The sequence below is a fragment of the Sinocyclocheilus rhinocerous genome, unplaced genomic scaffold (genome assembly GCF_001515625.1).
Source record: "Sinocyclocheilus rhinocerous isolate Xijiao unplaced genomic scaffold, SAMN03320098_v1.1 scaffold1609, whole genome shotgun sequence".
NCBI classification, from domain to species: domain Eukaryota; kingdom Metazoa; phylum Chordata; class Actinopteri; order Cypriniformes; family Cyprinidae; genus Sinocyclocheilus; species Sinocyclocheilus rhinocerous.
The window spans coordinates 39,514-57,072 of record NW_015633539.1 but is presented as its reverse complement, the minus strand read 5'-3'; the positions used below and the strand labels follow the sequence as shown (position 1 = coordinate 57,072).

General features: G+C 36.1%; 1 protein-coding gene across 1 annotated transcript; it reads right to left on the bottom strand.

Moving 5' to 3' along the window:
• Window positions 1-5,553: 5,553 nt before the first annotated feature.
• Window positions 5,554-10,501, bottom strand: LOC107744338 (neurogranin-like). The gene is made up of 3 exons (XM_016557916.1): window positions 10,408-10,501; window positions 7,028-7,174; window positions 5,554-6,050 (listed from the first exon to the last, which is right to left on the bottom strand). The coding sequence occupies exons 1-3, from the start codon at window positions 10,420-10,422 to the stop codon at window positions 6,030-6,032; spliced, it is 183 nt and encodes a 60-aa protein (XP_016413402.1). The 5' UTR covers window positions 10,423-10,501; the 3' UTR covers window positions 5,554-6,029.
• Between the last annotated feature and the right edge of the window lie 7,058 nt (window positions 10,502-17,559).

Below are 17,559 nucleotides of genomic sequence, written 5' to 3'. Positions count from 1 at the left end.
ATGTCGGTGAGAGCTGCAGGCATCCCGTTGACGTCAGTGCTCTCAAGCCCAACACTCCTATAGGTCCTGCCGCCCTCTGCTGCCCTTACTTTAATGGCGAGTCGGTGAGTCTAGTCTGTTCATGCCTCGTCAAGTCTGTTCATGCCTAGTTAAGTTTGTTCATGCCTAGTCAAGTCTGTTCATGCCTCGTCAAGTCAAGTTAAGTCTGTGTTTCTAGTCTTCATTTTATTGTTTGGATGTTTGGATCATGTCTGTGAATAAACTGCACATGGGTTCTTCACTACGCTTGCCTTCAGTGGACTGATTCGTTACACTATGTTGCGTATTTCCCCCTTAGAGCTATGCTCTTGGGGCATATATAAGGCTGAGGCCGGTCCCACGAGTGAGAAAGGTTCCTTTAGACTAAAGAGTTGATGATGTGTATTACAGGTGTATTTTTATACTCGCTCTGCTTCTGACGTCATGGACTGCCGTTGCAAATGAATATTTGGATAGTGCACTGAAGTTCGATAAACATATCAGTTCTGTGGTCAGATCCAGTTTCTTTTATTTAAGAGCATTTTAGGAATTTTGAGAGGGCTATTCATGCCCTCATTACTTCAAGGCTTGACTATTGTAATTCAATTTACGTGGGGATAAATCAAGTTTCTCTTTTAAGACTGCAAGTGGTTCAGAATGCAGCTGCTATGCTCCTGACTGGGATCAAAAAATACGAACACATTACACCAACACTAGTCATTGCACTGGTTACCGGTTCGTTACAGAATTGAGTTTAAAATTCTGTTAATGGTCTATAAATCTCTAAATGGTTTAGCACCTGCTTATTTGACTGATCTTTTATTGGAACATGGTTCAGGAAGATCTTTGAGATCATCAAATTAGGGACTATTATTGGTCTCAAGGACAAAATTGAAAAATTTGCAGTAGCTGCGCCAAGATTATAGCTTGCCGATTAATATTAGGACTTCCTCAACTGTAAGTATGTAACCAACTGTAAGTCCAAACTGAAATCTTATTTGTTTGACATAGCTTTTTATCAATTATTTAGGAATAGCTGTTTGTTACCTGCTGTTTTTGTCCTACTGGCTTATTGTCTTATTGCAGGAATAGGTGTTTGCTACCTGATGCTTTTGTCTTATTGTCTGTTTTTATGCTATTTTATTGTATTTTATTTAATATTGTTGTTTATATTATGTACAGCACATTGGTAAACAGATGTTGTTTTAAATAGTGCTTTATAAATAAAATGACATTGACACTGACATTGAATGTTGGCGTGAGGTTACATGCGCTTCAGACACCAGTCACGCTGATGGTGTTACCCATAGTGTCAACTCCATGACACAGTGTCTCATTCCCCTTCTCAGGAACCTGAGACGTTTTATGTCAGTCAGTCAGTCAGTCAGTCAATCAATCAATCAATCAATCAATCAATCAATCAAAACACAGCGCTGTTCCTTTAAAGCAGGAGTTTTCAACCTCAGATCCAGAGACTCTCTGCCAACTTCTGACACATTGTGACTATGTGACACATTGTGCTGATTTTTTTCCCCTTACAGAACCCCTGTAGAAACTTTACAGGCTCCTGTTATAAAATGTTGGCAGCACATTTTCACGTTTTACCATGAACTTCTATCCACATTTGCATCCTGATTTTTAACCACATTTAATATGTCTTTAACACACGCATAGCTTGCAGCAGTCTTGTACCACTGCTCTATTTTAACTGCTTGATCTCACTGAGGAGGCCGAGTAGATGTAATAAAAACTCTATCAGGGGACAGGGCAAGAAGAGATAATTACAACACGCTCTACTTTCTCCTGCCCATTGTGAGTTGTGTACTGTAATTAAAACGTGAGTTCTAGAGGCACTCTTTCACTGCCAACAAAGAATGGGAAAAATGGGATGCCAGCTAAATGACCCGCTGGTAAAATGTCTGTTTGACCAAGGCATGTTAAAATCAATAAAAGTCAGGGTTTGGCTTATTAGCATGGTCTAGTTCAGAGTTTCCCAACCTTTTTTTCCAGGAGACCCCTATTTTAATCTTCAAAACCTATTCACTTAAGACATTACCAACATTATGTGAATATACTGGCCAAGACAGACAAGGCGGCTTATTCTGTTTAAAATAACGCATTTTAATATCATGCATGTTTCTTTATCGCTTTAACATGTCAAAAACTTCCCTGCACTGTTTCCTTGTAACATTTCAAAGAACATTTCGCTGCTGCCCTTAAGGCTCCTGCAAAAGTCATTTCTTTCACTTCTGAAACTGCTATGGCTATGACATCTACTGCCATCTGCCATCTCAAAATGAATGCAATTAAAGGGGTCATATGATGTTGCTAAAAAGAACATTATTTTGTGTATTTGGTGTAATGAAATGTGTTTATGCGGTTTAAGGTTCAAAGAAACAAAAAATTATTTTCCACAAGGTGGGCGTGGTTGATTCTTAACTTTTATAAAGAATATCTCTTTGGATTTGAGACTTTAGTCTTTGCAAATTTACAGATCTTCTTTATGCACCAAGAGCTTGTAACACTCCAAAGAGAAAGGAAAAATTTAAATCGCATCATATGACCCCTTTAATGAACTGAGCCGAGATATTTAAAAACTACATATTAGATACTATTAATACATTCACCTTGAGATTAGCCTCCCTTGAGCAACAGAAATTCATGAAATTTGGCATATTTCTGTCTGGTTGTGTGTATGTGTGTCATGTTTTGTAATCACAAGATTATTGGTAATTATGGGTCATTATGGGCAAAGGACTCATAGGAAAACATGATTTTGATTCTAGCACTTCTGGTTCCACAGTTATGGACCAAAACACAAATTGCCTTATTATAGCACCACCTAGTGACGAGTGGATATGTGTCTGTGCACCTGAGTAGCGGTGCAAGATTGGGACCATCCTACTAAATTTGGGGTATCTAGGATTTATGGTCTCTGACCATCGACTGTAGAAAAGTGAAGCCAAAACATCCAAGTATAGCCACTGTCATCTTGTGAAAACTATGTCATTTAGAGCCTGAGTCTGTGCAGTAGCGATCAAAGTCCTGCCCAAACTTTTTATTGCATCAAATAACTAACTAAAAGCAAACTTAGAAAAAAAACAAAAAAAACGAACACTTCAAATTACATCAGTGTGATAAGAACTATCTATAATGCTGGAAACCATCTCTGGGAAAAATTTATTTGAAGTGCTTACGTCCCATTCGTTTGCATGGATAGGGTGGGGTTTATGACCTATACTGCAGCTAGAAAGTGATTGAAATGTTTTGGACATGCGTGGCACACTTGTCTCTGATGCCCATATACTTTTAGGGCAAAAAAAAAAATAGGGAATTACAAACACAATAGTGTTCCAGCACCTTCAGTAGCTAGACCCCTAATAATGTAGCATTGTGGCTATCACAATTCTTAGAGGCAAGATGTAAACTCTGGTGAACTAGAATGGATTGTGGGTAATGGTGTGGGAGTGTGTGGGAGTGGAAATGACAGTAGCTCACAGAAGTACATTTTTGCCATTTCATCTTGTTTTGCCCTCCGGTGAATAGAGCATACAGGCTGAAAAAAGCATACAGACTGAATTCTGTTGGTCTCTATTCAACAGCAGCATTCAAGTAATACAGAAACTGAATAAATGAAGTTCCAAATGTAGGTTCAGGAGGAGCCTAATCCTTCAGTCCTGTCAATCATCATTACGAGCGTAAAAGCAGCAGCCACTGAGCCGTCCCATCAACAATTCTTCCAGCATCCCTCTACCTCCCAATCTCCTCCACTACGCCACTCTTTCTCTTTCTATGTAATACAGCTGAGTGGCCACCTGACTAGCAAACAAACAACATAAAAAGAACATTGGTGTCTTCTGACTAAATATTGATTTATTTATTTTAAAGAAGTTACCACACATAATCATAGTATTTATATAGTACTATAGGTTAAGGTAGTGCTAAAAAAATAATATTTAAAAATATTTAAATAAACAGATAACAGAGTGCTACTTTAAACAACAAACCACTATTACAAAACCACAACCGGAAAAGCTATTTAGATTATCTAGAACAAGATAACATGTCCCACGACCCTACAGAGGATAAGCGGCTTGGAGAATGAATGGATGGATGGAGAACATGTTAATGTGATAAGTTTTTGGTCAGGCGTTACAAACAACCACCCCCTTAGGATTCAAGCAGGACTGGATTTTATGGGCCTGTGCCATTTTTGCATATTTATGCTCTATAGTGCTGCAAGAATTACATATTTTTAGGCCAAAACCAACGAACAAGTTAGCATTTCAGCACTTCCAGTTACATTGTCCTGAAATGATGACAGAATTTTCATTTTTGGGTGAACTATCCCTTTAAGTGTACTTAATGTCAATGGCAGTTGCATGGCTGGTGCATGAAATCACACAAGTACACAATTACAAATGTGCCATCTGTAAAAAACAATAAAAGTGCGAACTGAATGTCATGTTTTTGGTCGCTTAATTGTATTTTAATTGCAATTAAATGAAAAAGTGTTATTGTTTAAATGTATTTTAAATGCAATTAGCTAAAGTTTAGAGTGGTTTTTGACTTGCTTGAGTAGAACATATGTAATTTCATAATTAGTTTTATTGTCTTTGAAATATGGTTAAAGTGTACTGCCAAATGTACTGACAAGCGTGTATTTAAATATCTTTGTATTTACTTGAATCTTTTAGAAATATTTTAATGAAGTTGTGATTAGTACATCTAAAATCTATGAACCTTAAATAATATTGAATAACACACTAGAGTTAAAATTATAATCAAGTACTTTACATATTATTTAGTATTTTAGTCGACACAAACTTTTAATTTGAAATTATTACAAAGTCCACTTTTTTTTTTTTTAAAGTGAACTTAAGCGTGTTAAAAAACACAGTCATGAAAGTTTAATCTCTTTAATGGGAATGCTAACCGAGCTTTCTACAGGTATTACAGACCTCCTTGTTTTAAACCCTGAGCAGTAAGTTCAAGAATGCAGTCCAGTGACATTTACATTACATTTATCTGTATGCATTTCGCAGATGCTTTTATCCAAAGTGACTTACAGCGCATCTGCGCTATATATTTTATCAGTATGTGACTTTGGCACTGCTAATGCCATGCTCTATAGCTGAGCTACCAGAACACAAGGTAAAAATGCTGTATTTTACCAAGAGATGATCTGACAGGTACAGAAACACAAATGCACAAAAAAAAACATTCACACAGGCAGGGCAGCACGCAAGGAGTGCATTTGAGCAAATCCATTTTTAATGAGCATCTGTGCTATTTGAAGGATACAGTCTCACTGTTTGAAAGATTGATTAAGCTATGGGAATATTTAACTGAATCACATGGATCTGACACAAACTGTCTGGAAATACGAACAATATTCTCAGTGTAAACCACATCTTTTGACTAATTAAAAACATATCCGAGCAGTTACTTTCCATCAGCTGTAATTAACATTTTAATGACCTTCAACACAAAAATGCCAATAGTAACAGGTCCAATGAACACAGAAAGCTGATATGTGGAACTTAATTTGCTTTATTAAACAGGCACAAACAAAATTTATGCTAGAAAAAACACAGACTTTTAGTAAATGCATACTTGTATATTGCAAGATTCAGTATAGCCAAAGAAGTAAAGCACAACTTCAAACAAAGCAACAAATCTCCAGACAGAGTATTTGGCTTGCCTTGCTTGAAGCAACAAGAAAAACACTTCAGATTTGAAAGCTGACAGATCACAAACAAACTTCTATCTTAAAATGAATCGAATTTAAAATGTCATGCTGTGAACCTGTTTCAAGTCAGAAACAGCCAAACAAATGCTAAAGGAAGAAGAGGAAAGTGTGAGAGAGTCTGCTAGTCAGGTGGCAAACTCTGCATGTAGTTTGGATGTTGATGCTTTCATATCATACACTGAAGGGTTCTTTTTAAACAAAAGAGCTCTGGTTATTGCAGTGATGTGCTATCGGGCAGTGGTGATGGTGGTCCTCTTAGCTACTTCTGCTCTCGTTGTTTCTGAAACAGATGACACATGTTTTTGTTAATCACAAAACTCCTGAAAGATGCTTATGAAAGGCTGGCATTTACAGATGACTCTGTTGTGTTCCTATGCATGAAATAGACCTGCTAAATTCAAACCAAGAAATGTCAAATTAATCTTTTTCAAAAGGCATTTCATCAAAATTCTGTAAAATAGCTTTCTTTTTGTTTAAAACATTACCATACATAGGCAATACAACTGAGAAGGGTGCTCACATGACATTAACTGGGTACCATCTGTATTATTGCTTAGCAACAAGCAATTAAGGCGGTATTGCTAGGATACCATTTTAACCATACTGATGTCTGCTGGGGAAACACTGATTTCAGACACAAACGATTGTGTAGCTACCAAAGAACCTTTAATGGTTATTGTTCTTTCAATACATGATAGATTACAAGATAATTTCAAACTGATTAGGATTTCGATCAGCCTTACTTTGCCAGAAGTGACAAAATCGCATATATATTCAACCTTAAATTGGATAGTGACTTACAGGACTGGCTGATGGATTTAAAAATTACACTAATGAGTTAAAATTACAGTTGTGTTTCTCTCTGCCATGCTCTTTATGGACAGTTTATAACTAGTTAAAAGTCTTGTGCTGTTTCTAAGCAAGATCAGAGGTGAAAAGATGTGGTTCTTCTTCACATAAAAATGTTTTAAGGGGCCAAAGCTTAAAAATGTCTTGAGGTCATGTGGCAATCGTGCTATGATTGGAAAAAAGAAAAAGATGGGCCACGGAGTTATTGAAAATTAATGCACACCCATGGAGGTACTACAACTCTATATCATAAAAATCATTTTAGTAGTGATTTAAGAATGTGTAATTTACACATGTGAATCCAATCTGTAAATCATAGTAGATTTATATAATATATTAAATAATTTAATTCAATTTATATAACTAAAGTCACCCCTGGCAAATTGATGTACTGCCAATGCTACTAACCTCGTCTCTAGGCTTGTCATCCTTCATTTTCTTCCTGGTCATGTGACCTCGAAAACCAGCTTGAATCTTAGCAGCAGCCTTGTTTGCAGCTGGGTCATCAAGGGGAATGTCCATGATGTCCTCATCTTGTGGCTGGGTGCATCCTTCCTGCAGTTCAGATAAAACACAGTCAGCCATTTTAGCTATGACTACATGACAGATGAACAGTTACAGGTCCTTGTCAAGATCTACAGTGAGGTGTCAATGAACTGTCACACTCTGTAACACCACATGAGACCAATCTGTATTAAGTGTAAAATGATTGCAGATTGCAGAGCACGTCTCTGAGGAACTTACAAAAAGGAATCCAGTAAATTCCTGCTTCAGAGATTCCTCTATTAACCCTATCACAATGGAAAGTCTTTGAGGAAGGTTATAAATATGTAATGAAATTATATATGTATTGATCTTGAATACACAATAGGATATTTGAGGTACCCTCAGAAGGTGCCTATAGAGCAGGGGTCCTCAACTCTGGACCTCGAGATCCACTTTCCTGCAGAGATTAGCTCCAACCTGGATTAAACAACCTACCTGCAACTTTGTAGTAATCCCGAAGACCTTGATTAGCTTGTTCAGGTGTGTTTGAATAGGGTTGGAGCTAAACTCTGCAGGTGGATCTCAAGGTCCAGAGCAGAGGACCCCTGCTATGGAGGTTCTTTCAAACTGATGAAATGAGAAGCGTATGAGACATTTTTGTACAGAAACGTATGACTTTTAGAAAAAAAAAAGAAACATAAACCCACCTCTTAGTGGGGTGTAAGCAGATCGTAAAAAAATTATTAAATTGTATACGAATTAGCCACAAGTTTACCAAAAAGTTAAATATTTACAAATTGCCATTACAGTGTGTTGGTTCTTCTAAGGATTGTGGTGGAATGTGTGGAATCTTTTCACTTTTACAGTGTTGTTTGCTGGAGTGGCTAATGGTGAAGTATTGTTACAGTCATGTCAAAACCTAAAGTCGGCACTCAGTTGCTCCCAGAGGAATTGTTTACTGGTACTCTCACCAGCCCAATTTTGGTGAAAGTCCCATTAAAAATCCCTTTGGGAGCAACTGTGCGCTGGCTTTAGGTTTAGATATTGGTAAATGTGTTTTCATGCACCTGTATGAATTATTTTGGGATGTGTGTGCTTTTCAGCATTTGTGATTCATAGGATTATTAGACTGCCTTATACTGTATATCCATCATATGGTTCCTTTTAGAATATAATCTTTTTATATTACTGCTCATATTATTGCTGCGTTTTGATTAAAACACCCAGAAACTGTAAACTGCAACAAATAAAACACTAACATTCAAGAGATAAAAATGAAAATTCTGTCATCCTTTACTCACCCTCATTTCATTCCAAACCTTTCGTTCTTCTGTGGAGCGCAAAAGAAGATATTTTAAGAAATGTCTCAGTGATTTCTTTTGCCCATACTGTATAATGGAAGTCAATGGTCATCAAAAAAGTTTGTTTACCAAAAATCTTCAAAATATCAAATTTTGGAATGACATGAGGTTGAGTATATGATGACATAATTTTCTTATTTGGGTTAACTATGCCTCTAATACTATTCCATTAACTTATAAGTTTCTCGCTCTAAAATATTTTCTCTTTCTCTAAGAATCAAATTGAAATACACGGTAACTCAAAGGTAAATTGTTATGTTTAGGGGAATGTACATTCTTTTTGTTTGATTTCTTTGATTCTTTTATGCTCCTCATCCAGTGGGATGCAAGCTGTCAGCGGTCCCTAGCGAGCCTCAAGTTTCCGACAGCTCGACTAATTTCCCTGCCTGCTAGGGGTGTGTCACAGTCAAGGGACTTAAGCTGAAAGCATTCAGAGCTTCACAGTCTAACAGTAGTTTGAAGATCCAGCTGAGTGAGGTGGAAGCCTGACGCTCCTCTGAGGTTTCTGCACTATTATGCAGGGATAAACAATGATCTATTACACAACAAACAATAAATGGTGATCATTCACCATAAAGCCCCTCAAAAAACCTTTTGATATTCTACCTAGATGCACTTAGATTTGAATTCAACACCAAAGATAAGCAATAACTACATTTCTAAGAAAATACCTAGCAACAAAGCTTTCTCAAGCATGATGGACACTGATCCTGAGACCAATCATCAATCAAGGAACATCTTGTGTGAACTTTATTTGTGAGTATGTCTCATCAGAAAGATCTCCCATCAGTTTGGAACATGCAAATGACCATCTGTCTCATCATTCACAGACACATCTTCAAATTATACGCAGATAATTGCTGTTTCTAGAAAGTTCTGAATCCTCCCACAAACACACAACTTCGATCCCACGCAATGGATGACTTGTGTAACCAACCGACTGCTTGTACACCTGCTGTACTGAGAGGTAAAACAAATGGGAAGGAACAATTTTGTCAACTTGACATTACCCAGTCACAGCTTTCAGTCTCTAGTTTATTTAATCATTTTAATCGATATGTAATATGGAAATAGTAGCACAACGATTGTGTTTGAGCTTGTAAAGATGAACTGATCAAGCATTCAAGTGTTCTATCTTTAGACACAGACATGCCACTTCTGAAAAGCAGCACTTATGAATTCACAAGACCAGACGTCAAACAGTGACCCTTCTCACCACACACAACTGCATGCACAGCACATCTCCTTAATGCATTTCAATCCCTTCATGCAGTGAAAAGCCTATGGAGAAGTATTTATCTGGGAATTAACATTACCAAGTATCATTCTCTGTACTGTTAATATTAACAGACTAAAAACAAAAACATGACCAGTCATTGTTGCCATAAACTGTTTTAATATTCCTCTAATATCTGTATAAATTGTGATTCCTCTGCCAGGATATGGATACAATTATTTAAAATCCACTATGTTTAAAATCCACCTTCATCCCACAGCAGGTTCTCTGTTAAATCCTCTTGTTGTCGACAGTCACTTAATTACATGATGGCTAGTTTTAGCTGATTAATCTAGCTCTGTAATCATAATGCAGATTCTCTCTCAATTTTTTATTAATTTGTAAGTTTAATATTTTAATATAATTGGTGTCAGGCAGTTCCGTAAATCCTAAAATATTAACTCAACTAAGTTATACCTTGCTGGATTATGTAAAAACGACATTTACAAGTGCAGTTTTACCTTAAGTGTTTGGAAATCAGAAATTGTTGGAATTTTTAAACAACAGACCTTTTGAAAATGTATCGAAAATCGCACACACTGTACACTAAACACTATAGCACATACACTTAATCTGTCACAAATAGGCTAACCGAAATCTTTAATATGCATAATTCATAAGTTTCTTTTTGAAGCTGTACAAACATAAACACGGACTTCACTTACGTTTCGACAGTCCATAGCGATTTGAGATGACAGGTTTGTGAAGTTTGAGATTTGTTGTCCAGTAACACTATGATTGAACAATATATTGGTAAAGATGGTGACAAAGATGGTCGGTCGGTCGGTCGGTCGGGCTTACTTGTGTTATCATGTGTGTTAGAGATATGCAACACTGTGCAAAAACAAAGCTTCCAGCATCAGTTCACAGGCAGGATATCAAAAATGTCTGCCTAATAGCAACCTGCAGGGCTCTGCCTCAGGCTCCCATCGGTCGCTCTGTCTCTCGGTCTCTCTCTCTCTCTCTCTCTCTCTCAGTGCGTTGAGCTCTCTGAAGGCGCTCTGGCTGTCTGTGGATGATGTGCGCTTCAGCTGAATGAACCAATCAGAGCGCGCGACACACTCCTCATCACAGACGGGCTTTCGTGCGGATTATTATCGATTAAATATTGTTTAAGTATATAAGAAGGTGCAAACACTGTATAAACTTCATTTCGATGTTTTTACAACTCTCAAAAAAGTAGTAACCTTAGGTTCTGCCAAAACTAACAAGCAATCAGTGTAATAAGCGTTTACCGTCGTTGTTTAACGTAATAATTTTGTTGCCAGGCGTTGCAGATATAGTTTAACACATTTTGTTTCATAATGTTCATGTTTTTCACATGTTTTTTTTTCACTATCGGTCTCAAAATCGCATACAACACATCTACAACTTATCCCTAAACCTAGTAAATAAATACAAATGTACTGTTGTAACAACCTTCACCACTACCAGAAGCAATTTAGGGCATTTTATAAGATTTGATACATCCATTGTGGCAATGAAATTTAAAAATCATTATAAGTCATCCCAATATACCACCCTCCACCCTCATTTCATTTTAAACATTTTGTTTCAAAAAACGTAAATAAATATAAAGCATTTTAATTAAAAAGAGCAAATTAAATTAGGAAAAAAATACATAAAACATAGGCTAACAACTCTAAAAACACAACAGACAGCGTAGGTGTGTGTTAGACACTCTCACAGTTGTGTGAAATCTAGCCTACTGTATACACTGTCCAAATCTGTGAACCCTTTGTGGATCCAGCAATCCAGATCCCTGTCTGGTCAAATAAGATATTTCTAGTTGTGTTTGGATGTAAATGAACAGCTTGTGTGGATGTTATATAAAAAATTGAATGAGAGAACCTGATGACTCAGATGCTAAAAGCTCTGTCATTTAAAATCCACAAGCATGAGTACAAATCATATTATAAATCTGACATGAAATTACACTTTCTTACCCCAGTATTGCTTTCATTGTCCCATAAACCCTGTATACTTGGGGCCCAAGAACACCCTCAATAGGATGCCTCTCCCGGACAGCAATGTCAACTCACAGGGCCCCAAGCAATACCAAGGCCCTAGAAACCTAAGCAACAGCACTGACCTCTACTGTCACTCTGTATGATAGTGATTTCAACCCTGTAGTTCATTTCTAATTGGTTAAACTTTTGCTGTTACAACTCAACATGTTACAACTATCCTTGAAAGCTGTCCTTGGTGGAAGCTATGGTTATTATGGTAAGTCTAATTTGTAAATCGCTTTGGATAAAAGCGTCTGCTAAATGACTAAATAAATAAATAAATAAATAAGTCTCTGTATAGTTACTGATTAAGTTTCTCTGAATATCATGCACAACAGTGGATTGTTTACATACATTCCACTAACATATAAACATACGTTACACACACACATATATATATAAGCATAACATACACTGAACAAAATTATAAACGCAACATTTTTGTTTTTGCCCCCATTTTTCATGAGCTGAACTCAAAGATCTAAGACTTTTTCTATGTAAACAAAAGGCCTATTTCTCTGCTTAAGGCACACCTGTGCAATAATCATTCTGTCTAATCAGCATCTTGATATGCCTCACCTGTGAGGTGGATGGATTATCTTGGCAAAGGAGAAGTGCTCACTAACACAGATTTAGACAGATTTGTGAACAATATTTGAGAGAAATAGGCCTTTTGTGTACATAGAAAAAGTCTTAGATCTTTGAGTTCAGCTCATGAAAAATGGGGGCAAAAACAAAAGTGTTGCGTTTATAATTTTGTTCAGTGTATATAAAGGCATTATGTTTTTTATTTTATTTTTATTTCTTTATTTTTTTTAGACAAGTTATTATGGTAATACAATAGCATTCCTGGAAGTACCTGAAAGTAACATGTTCACTACCCACTACCGTTCAAAAGTTTTTGTTTTTTTAAAGAAGTCTCTTATGCTCAGAAAGACTGCATTTTATTTTATTAAAAAATACAATAAAAACAGTAATATTGTGAAACTTTTTCTATATTTTAAAATGTAATTTATTCCTGTGATGACAATGCTGAATTCTTAGCAGCATTTACTCCAGTCTTTACTGTCACATGATCCTTCAGAAATACTAATATGCTGATTTTGCTACTTAATATTGTGTAGAAACCATAATAAATTTTTTTTTCAGGATTCTTTGGCAATTAGAAAGTTCAAAAGTACACCATTGATTTGAAATAGAAATCTTTTGAAAAATAGATTTTGTATCATAAATGTCTTTTCTTCCACTATTGATCAATTCGGTGTGTCTTTGCTGAATAAAAACAACAAGAAGAAAAATCTTACTGATTAATACTGATTATTCTGTGCTGACAGTTTAAAATTTAAGCTAACTTCAGAGCACTGTATCTCAAATGGCATGCTTAATTCCAGTTAACATGTGCAACTACTGGTGCATCTTGTTTAAATGAAAGCCGCGTCTTTTTTCTTCTTCTTCATTCTTGTTATACAAGCACGTTTGCTCCTTTATACATTTTTTAAATATATAATAATTCAAGATACTTATTAACTAAGAACTTAATGTATTTACATAGCCACAATGAAATTATAACAATGAGAACTTTATTTATTATTACAGCATCTTTATGTATAAACATGTACACAACTGTCATTGTTTCCAGCTATTAGTGTCCTTATTATGTTGTATGACTTTGACTAAAATAGCAAGTCGAACATTAAATGCTCTAAGGCTGAATTGTCTTTGAGAAGGAGGCAGACATGTCAGGCCAGAATCCTTCAGGCACACAAACATGTGTGAAACTCTTTCATGTGAGCTCATGTCACAGACCCCTATAATGGATACAAGCCAATGTGTCTGTAAAGACGAGCGCTGCTGAGTGTTCATTCTGGAAGCGTCATTTCATCACATCCTAGATTAATTCTGATTAAAGAAGCATCAATCAAACATCAAAAAGGCAAATAACGTGGTACACAACATGTCACTCTGTATTTTAAAACCTTTGTGTTGTTGTATTTATTTTGTCATTTAATTGACATGCTGATTTGGCATTACACACCCCCACTATTAACACATTTAAACAGGCACATGCATAAACACACTGTGCATTCTGAATTAGTGACAACAATGATGCACAAAGCAGCTTGGTTGATAGGTCTGAAAGAACTTAAATCTTATACCCACACTTATTTTAAAAGAAATAAATTACATTCCAAGAAAAGTCTATAAAATAGGGCCCAATGTACTATGTTAATGTGATAGAATTTCCCATATTCAGGGTTTCTGCAGGTATCATCAAATCTAATTTAATGCTTTTTAATGCCTTTTAATGCCATTTAAAATTTTTTTTAATACCATACATGACCCATATATATATACATATATATATATTACTACACACACTACCAGTCAAAGGTTTTTAATGTTTTTGAAACAAGTATCTTCTGCTCACTAAAGGCTGCAGTAGTAATATTGAGAAATATTATTTAAGTTTAAAATAAATGTTTTCTATGTGAATATCTGTTAAAATGTAATTGATTTCTGTGATCAAAGCTGAATTTTCAGCATCATTACTCCAGTCTTCAGTGTCACATGATCCTTCTGCTGTAAAGTTGGGCATTTTAACATGGGGAGTCTATGGGACTGACTCCCTTTTGCAGCCAGCCTCTAGCGGCCAGCTGACGAATTACAGTTTAAGTCACTTCCGTGTTAGCTTCACGAGAGAGAGCTGGAGGTTGCCGCTTGCATAACACTCGTTGCCTTCTCTAGTGCAGCTCAACCAGGTCTGTCCCATTCGTGATATCACAAGTCCCGGAAAATATGTGTTGTAGTCCAAACGAGTCGTTCGTTGTAGTTTTTGAAAAGTGATTTTTGTTAAATAAAATATCTCCTTTTGAAGTGGACTTTGAGCTTTGTAACTTTGCAGATCTTTTTATGCTCAAACAGCAACATTACAGACTAACTAAAGTTGAAAAAGTGAAAAAGCATAATAGGACCCCTTTAAGACCTTAATTTTCGCAAAATCCACTTAAGACCTCTTACACTAGCTTGCTATATTCTTTTTCTATTCTATCTGTTTTCTTTTTATTTATTATATTATTTAAAAAACCCTTGTTACGTGTACTGCGTTAAGCTAACTGAGACTTGTTATAGCACTTAGTATATCATTGCTCTTTTGTTGATTTTGATTACTTCCATTGTCCTCATTTGTAAGTCGCTTTGGATAAAGGCGTCTGCTAAATGACTAAATGACTAAATGTAAATGTAATGACTTTTAATGCCCCGCGGAAACCCTGATATTGATTTTCCACACGTGTTTTTCCCCCCAATATTTTGAATGATGCATTGCATTGTGTAGTGTTTGTGTTATGTTGTTTTATGTATATAAACGGAAGAGGTGTTAGTGAGCGAGTACCCAGAAAAGCGCTATATAAATGTAACTAATTATTAATTATAATAATTATTATATATAAAATTATATAATTAAATATTATTGTATTATATATATATAAAACATATTCTTAACTTACATAAAATTGATATGCTATGATTAATATACATATTTTTTTCTTAATATTGCAGTGTTATTGTGCAATAACAATAACACAAAAAGTTAATGTTATTTAAACATCAATCATCAAGTAGGATACTTTAGGCCTTGTATCTTAAAAAATGTGTTTTAGTGATATTTATGACTATACTGCCATCCAGTGGTACTGTTATGAAAAAAATAACAATAATAAAACATTGACTTCTTATTTTTGGACTGTATAAAACCCTAGGTATCCGCTATCTCAGAATATATGGCATCTAATTTGAAACATCAGTCTGGTGATCATTATTCTGATAATGAACATTATTCTTGTCCTATTACCCAAATATGGATACAAAAAGACTGCAGCCAAGAAGGAAGAAATGATCCTTTGCAGAACCTGTGGGTAAGAGTTAGGCACTCAATGAATAAACTAATATCATCTCAAAAACTACCCATGACATTTCATTAATGCTCTTTGAATTGAAATTCTCATTTAAGTGAATACAATTACATACTGTACCTGACTGATCTACCTTGCCTTTTGGTAATTCAGCAGAGAGATCTAAACAAGATTTCACAATGTGAGTTAGTACGAAACTTGATATGGTTCATGCATTTGATAGGTAACTGCATCACTGTTCAATTAAAAGATATTAATGTGAATGTTAATTTAATGCGCTATCCTCACCTTCCTTCTGGTATAATTCAATGCTGAAGTCTGAGAATTCATGAAGCTTGCTCACAGAGCACACATGCCTCCCAAAGTCCCCCTGCCTCACCTCAGCGATGATGAGAGTAATATTCCCTGGGTTGTAGTGCACTGAATATCCAGCTGTGCAGTTGCTGTACGTTTTGTGCTTGATCAGGTGACAGAGGAGCTGGTTCCTGGGGCTTCTCCACTGTAGGGACAACTGCTGGATACTTCCTTGAGCCTCGTATTCATATTGACATGGCATTTTAATCATCCATCCGGGAGGAGACCAGAGCTTTAAGGCGGTCACTGTGCGTAATGGGGAATAGATAAGCCCACATAATCAGTGAGAATTCAGTCAAAAAGTAATGGGTTAAAAAGACAGAATGAGTACAGATAAATATATAGGACAAAAGACTGCAAAGAAAGTAAAATTTTGTTCAAATAAAGCAATAAGTGAGTAATTAATCTGTATAGTGTGTATAAAACAAAGATGTTTAATATAAGATTGTAAACCCACCTTTTAGAATGAAGTACAGCAACAAGAATCTCAAAGTTTGGTAAGCCATTTTCACTAGTTCCTTCAAAGACCCATAAAGGATGTAATCACATTTAAATGTTTAAAATAAAAATCCGTTCGAATTTCTTTTGAATTCCTTTCAACTTTTCACTCTCCAGCTTTAAAAAGACTTAAAACTGAAGTCACTTTTGTTTTCTAAAGCCTGCCCTTACATGGTTGTTTCTATGTTGTATAATTTGATCCAGGGTTCTTCCAAATGGATATCAATGTGTCTGTCCAAAATGATACACGATATTAAATGACCTCATTAATTTTAGGGGGTTTTGTCATTAAACATGAACTACATAAATACATATATTTATACATATACATATATACTTTCCATCTCTCTCACTTTGAGGCACTTTTCCATTTGAAGACACAAATACATACAAAAGCACAGACAGAGTCATTTCTGTGCATAGACTGTGTTGCTGACTCTCATAACTTTCTGTTTGTGCTCCAGCATTTGTTCTTCTGGAGACTCTGATTTAACTTTCCACAAACACAGTAAAGCAGGGACAATTATAATGTATTTAACAAACCCTATGAGGCAATAAATTATACATGGAAAGATGCACAGTTGTGCAAACATCTGTCCAAACATATGAAGAGTTCCCTTTCATGGGAACTTCGAACTGCGTCCTCTAGAGGTCGCTATGGGGAACGTCTCGTCGTGACCCGTGTCTGAAGCATACATTGAAAAAACACCAACTCGTTGGCCGGCGACAGCCATGACGTCACTACCGGTGCGACTATAGTATAAATAGGCGCCGGGAGCTACACATCATTCTCTTCTTCGTCTTCATTGACTGTTTGTTTGAATCGTGCATTTCTGTGGTAAGAGCGATCTCTATTTATCTCATTATGGCGAGCACTAGCAAAGCATTTAAGGATGTGTGCATCCATGTTGACGTTGTTTAACATCTGATGACGCACACGATCTATGCGTTGTTTTGTTTGGGCAAAGAGCACGCACGTGATGTCTCCGAGGGGGCAATCGGCGTGCACTGCGAGCGTTTTTTCCAAGGAAAAAAGCTCCGCTCT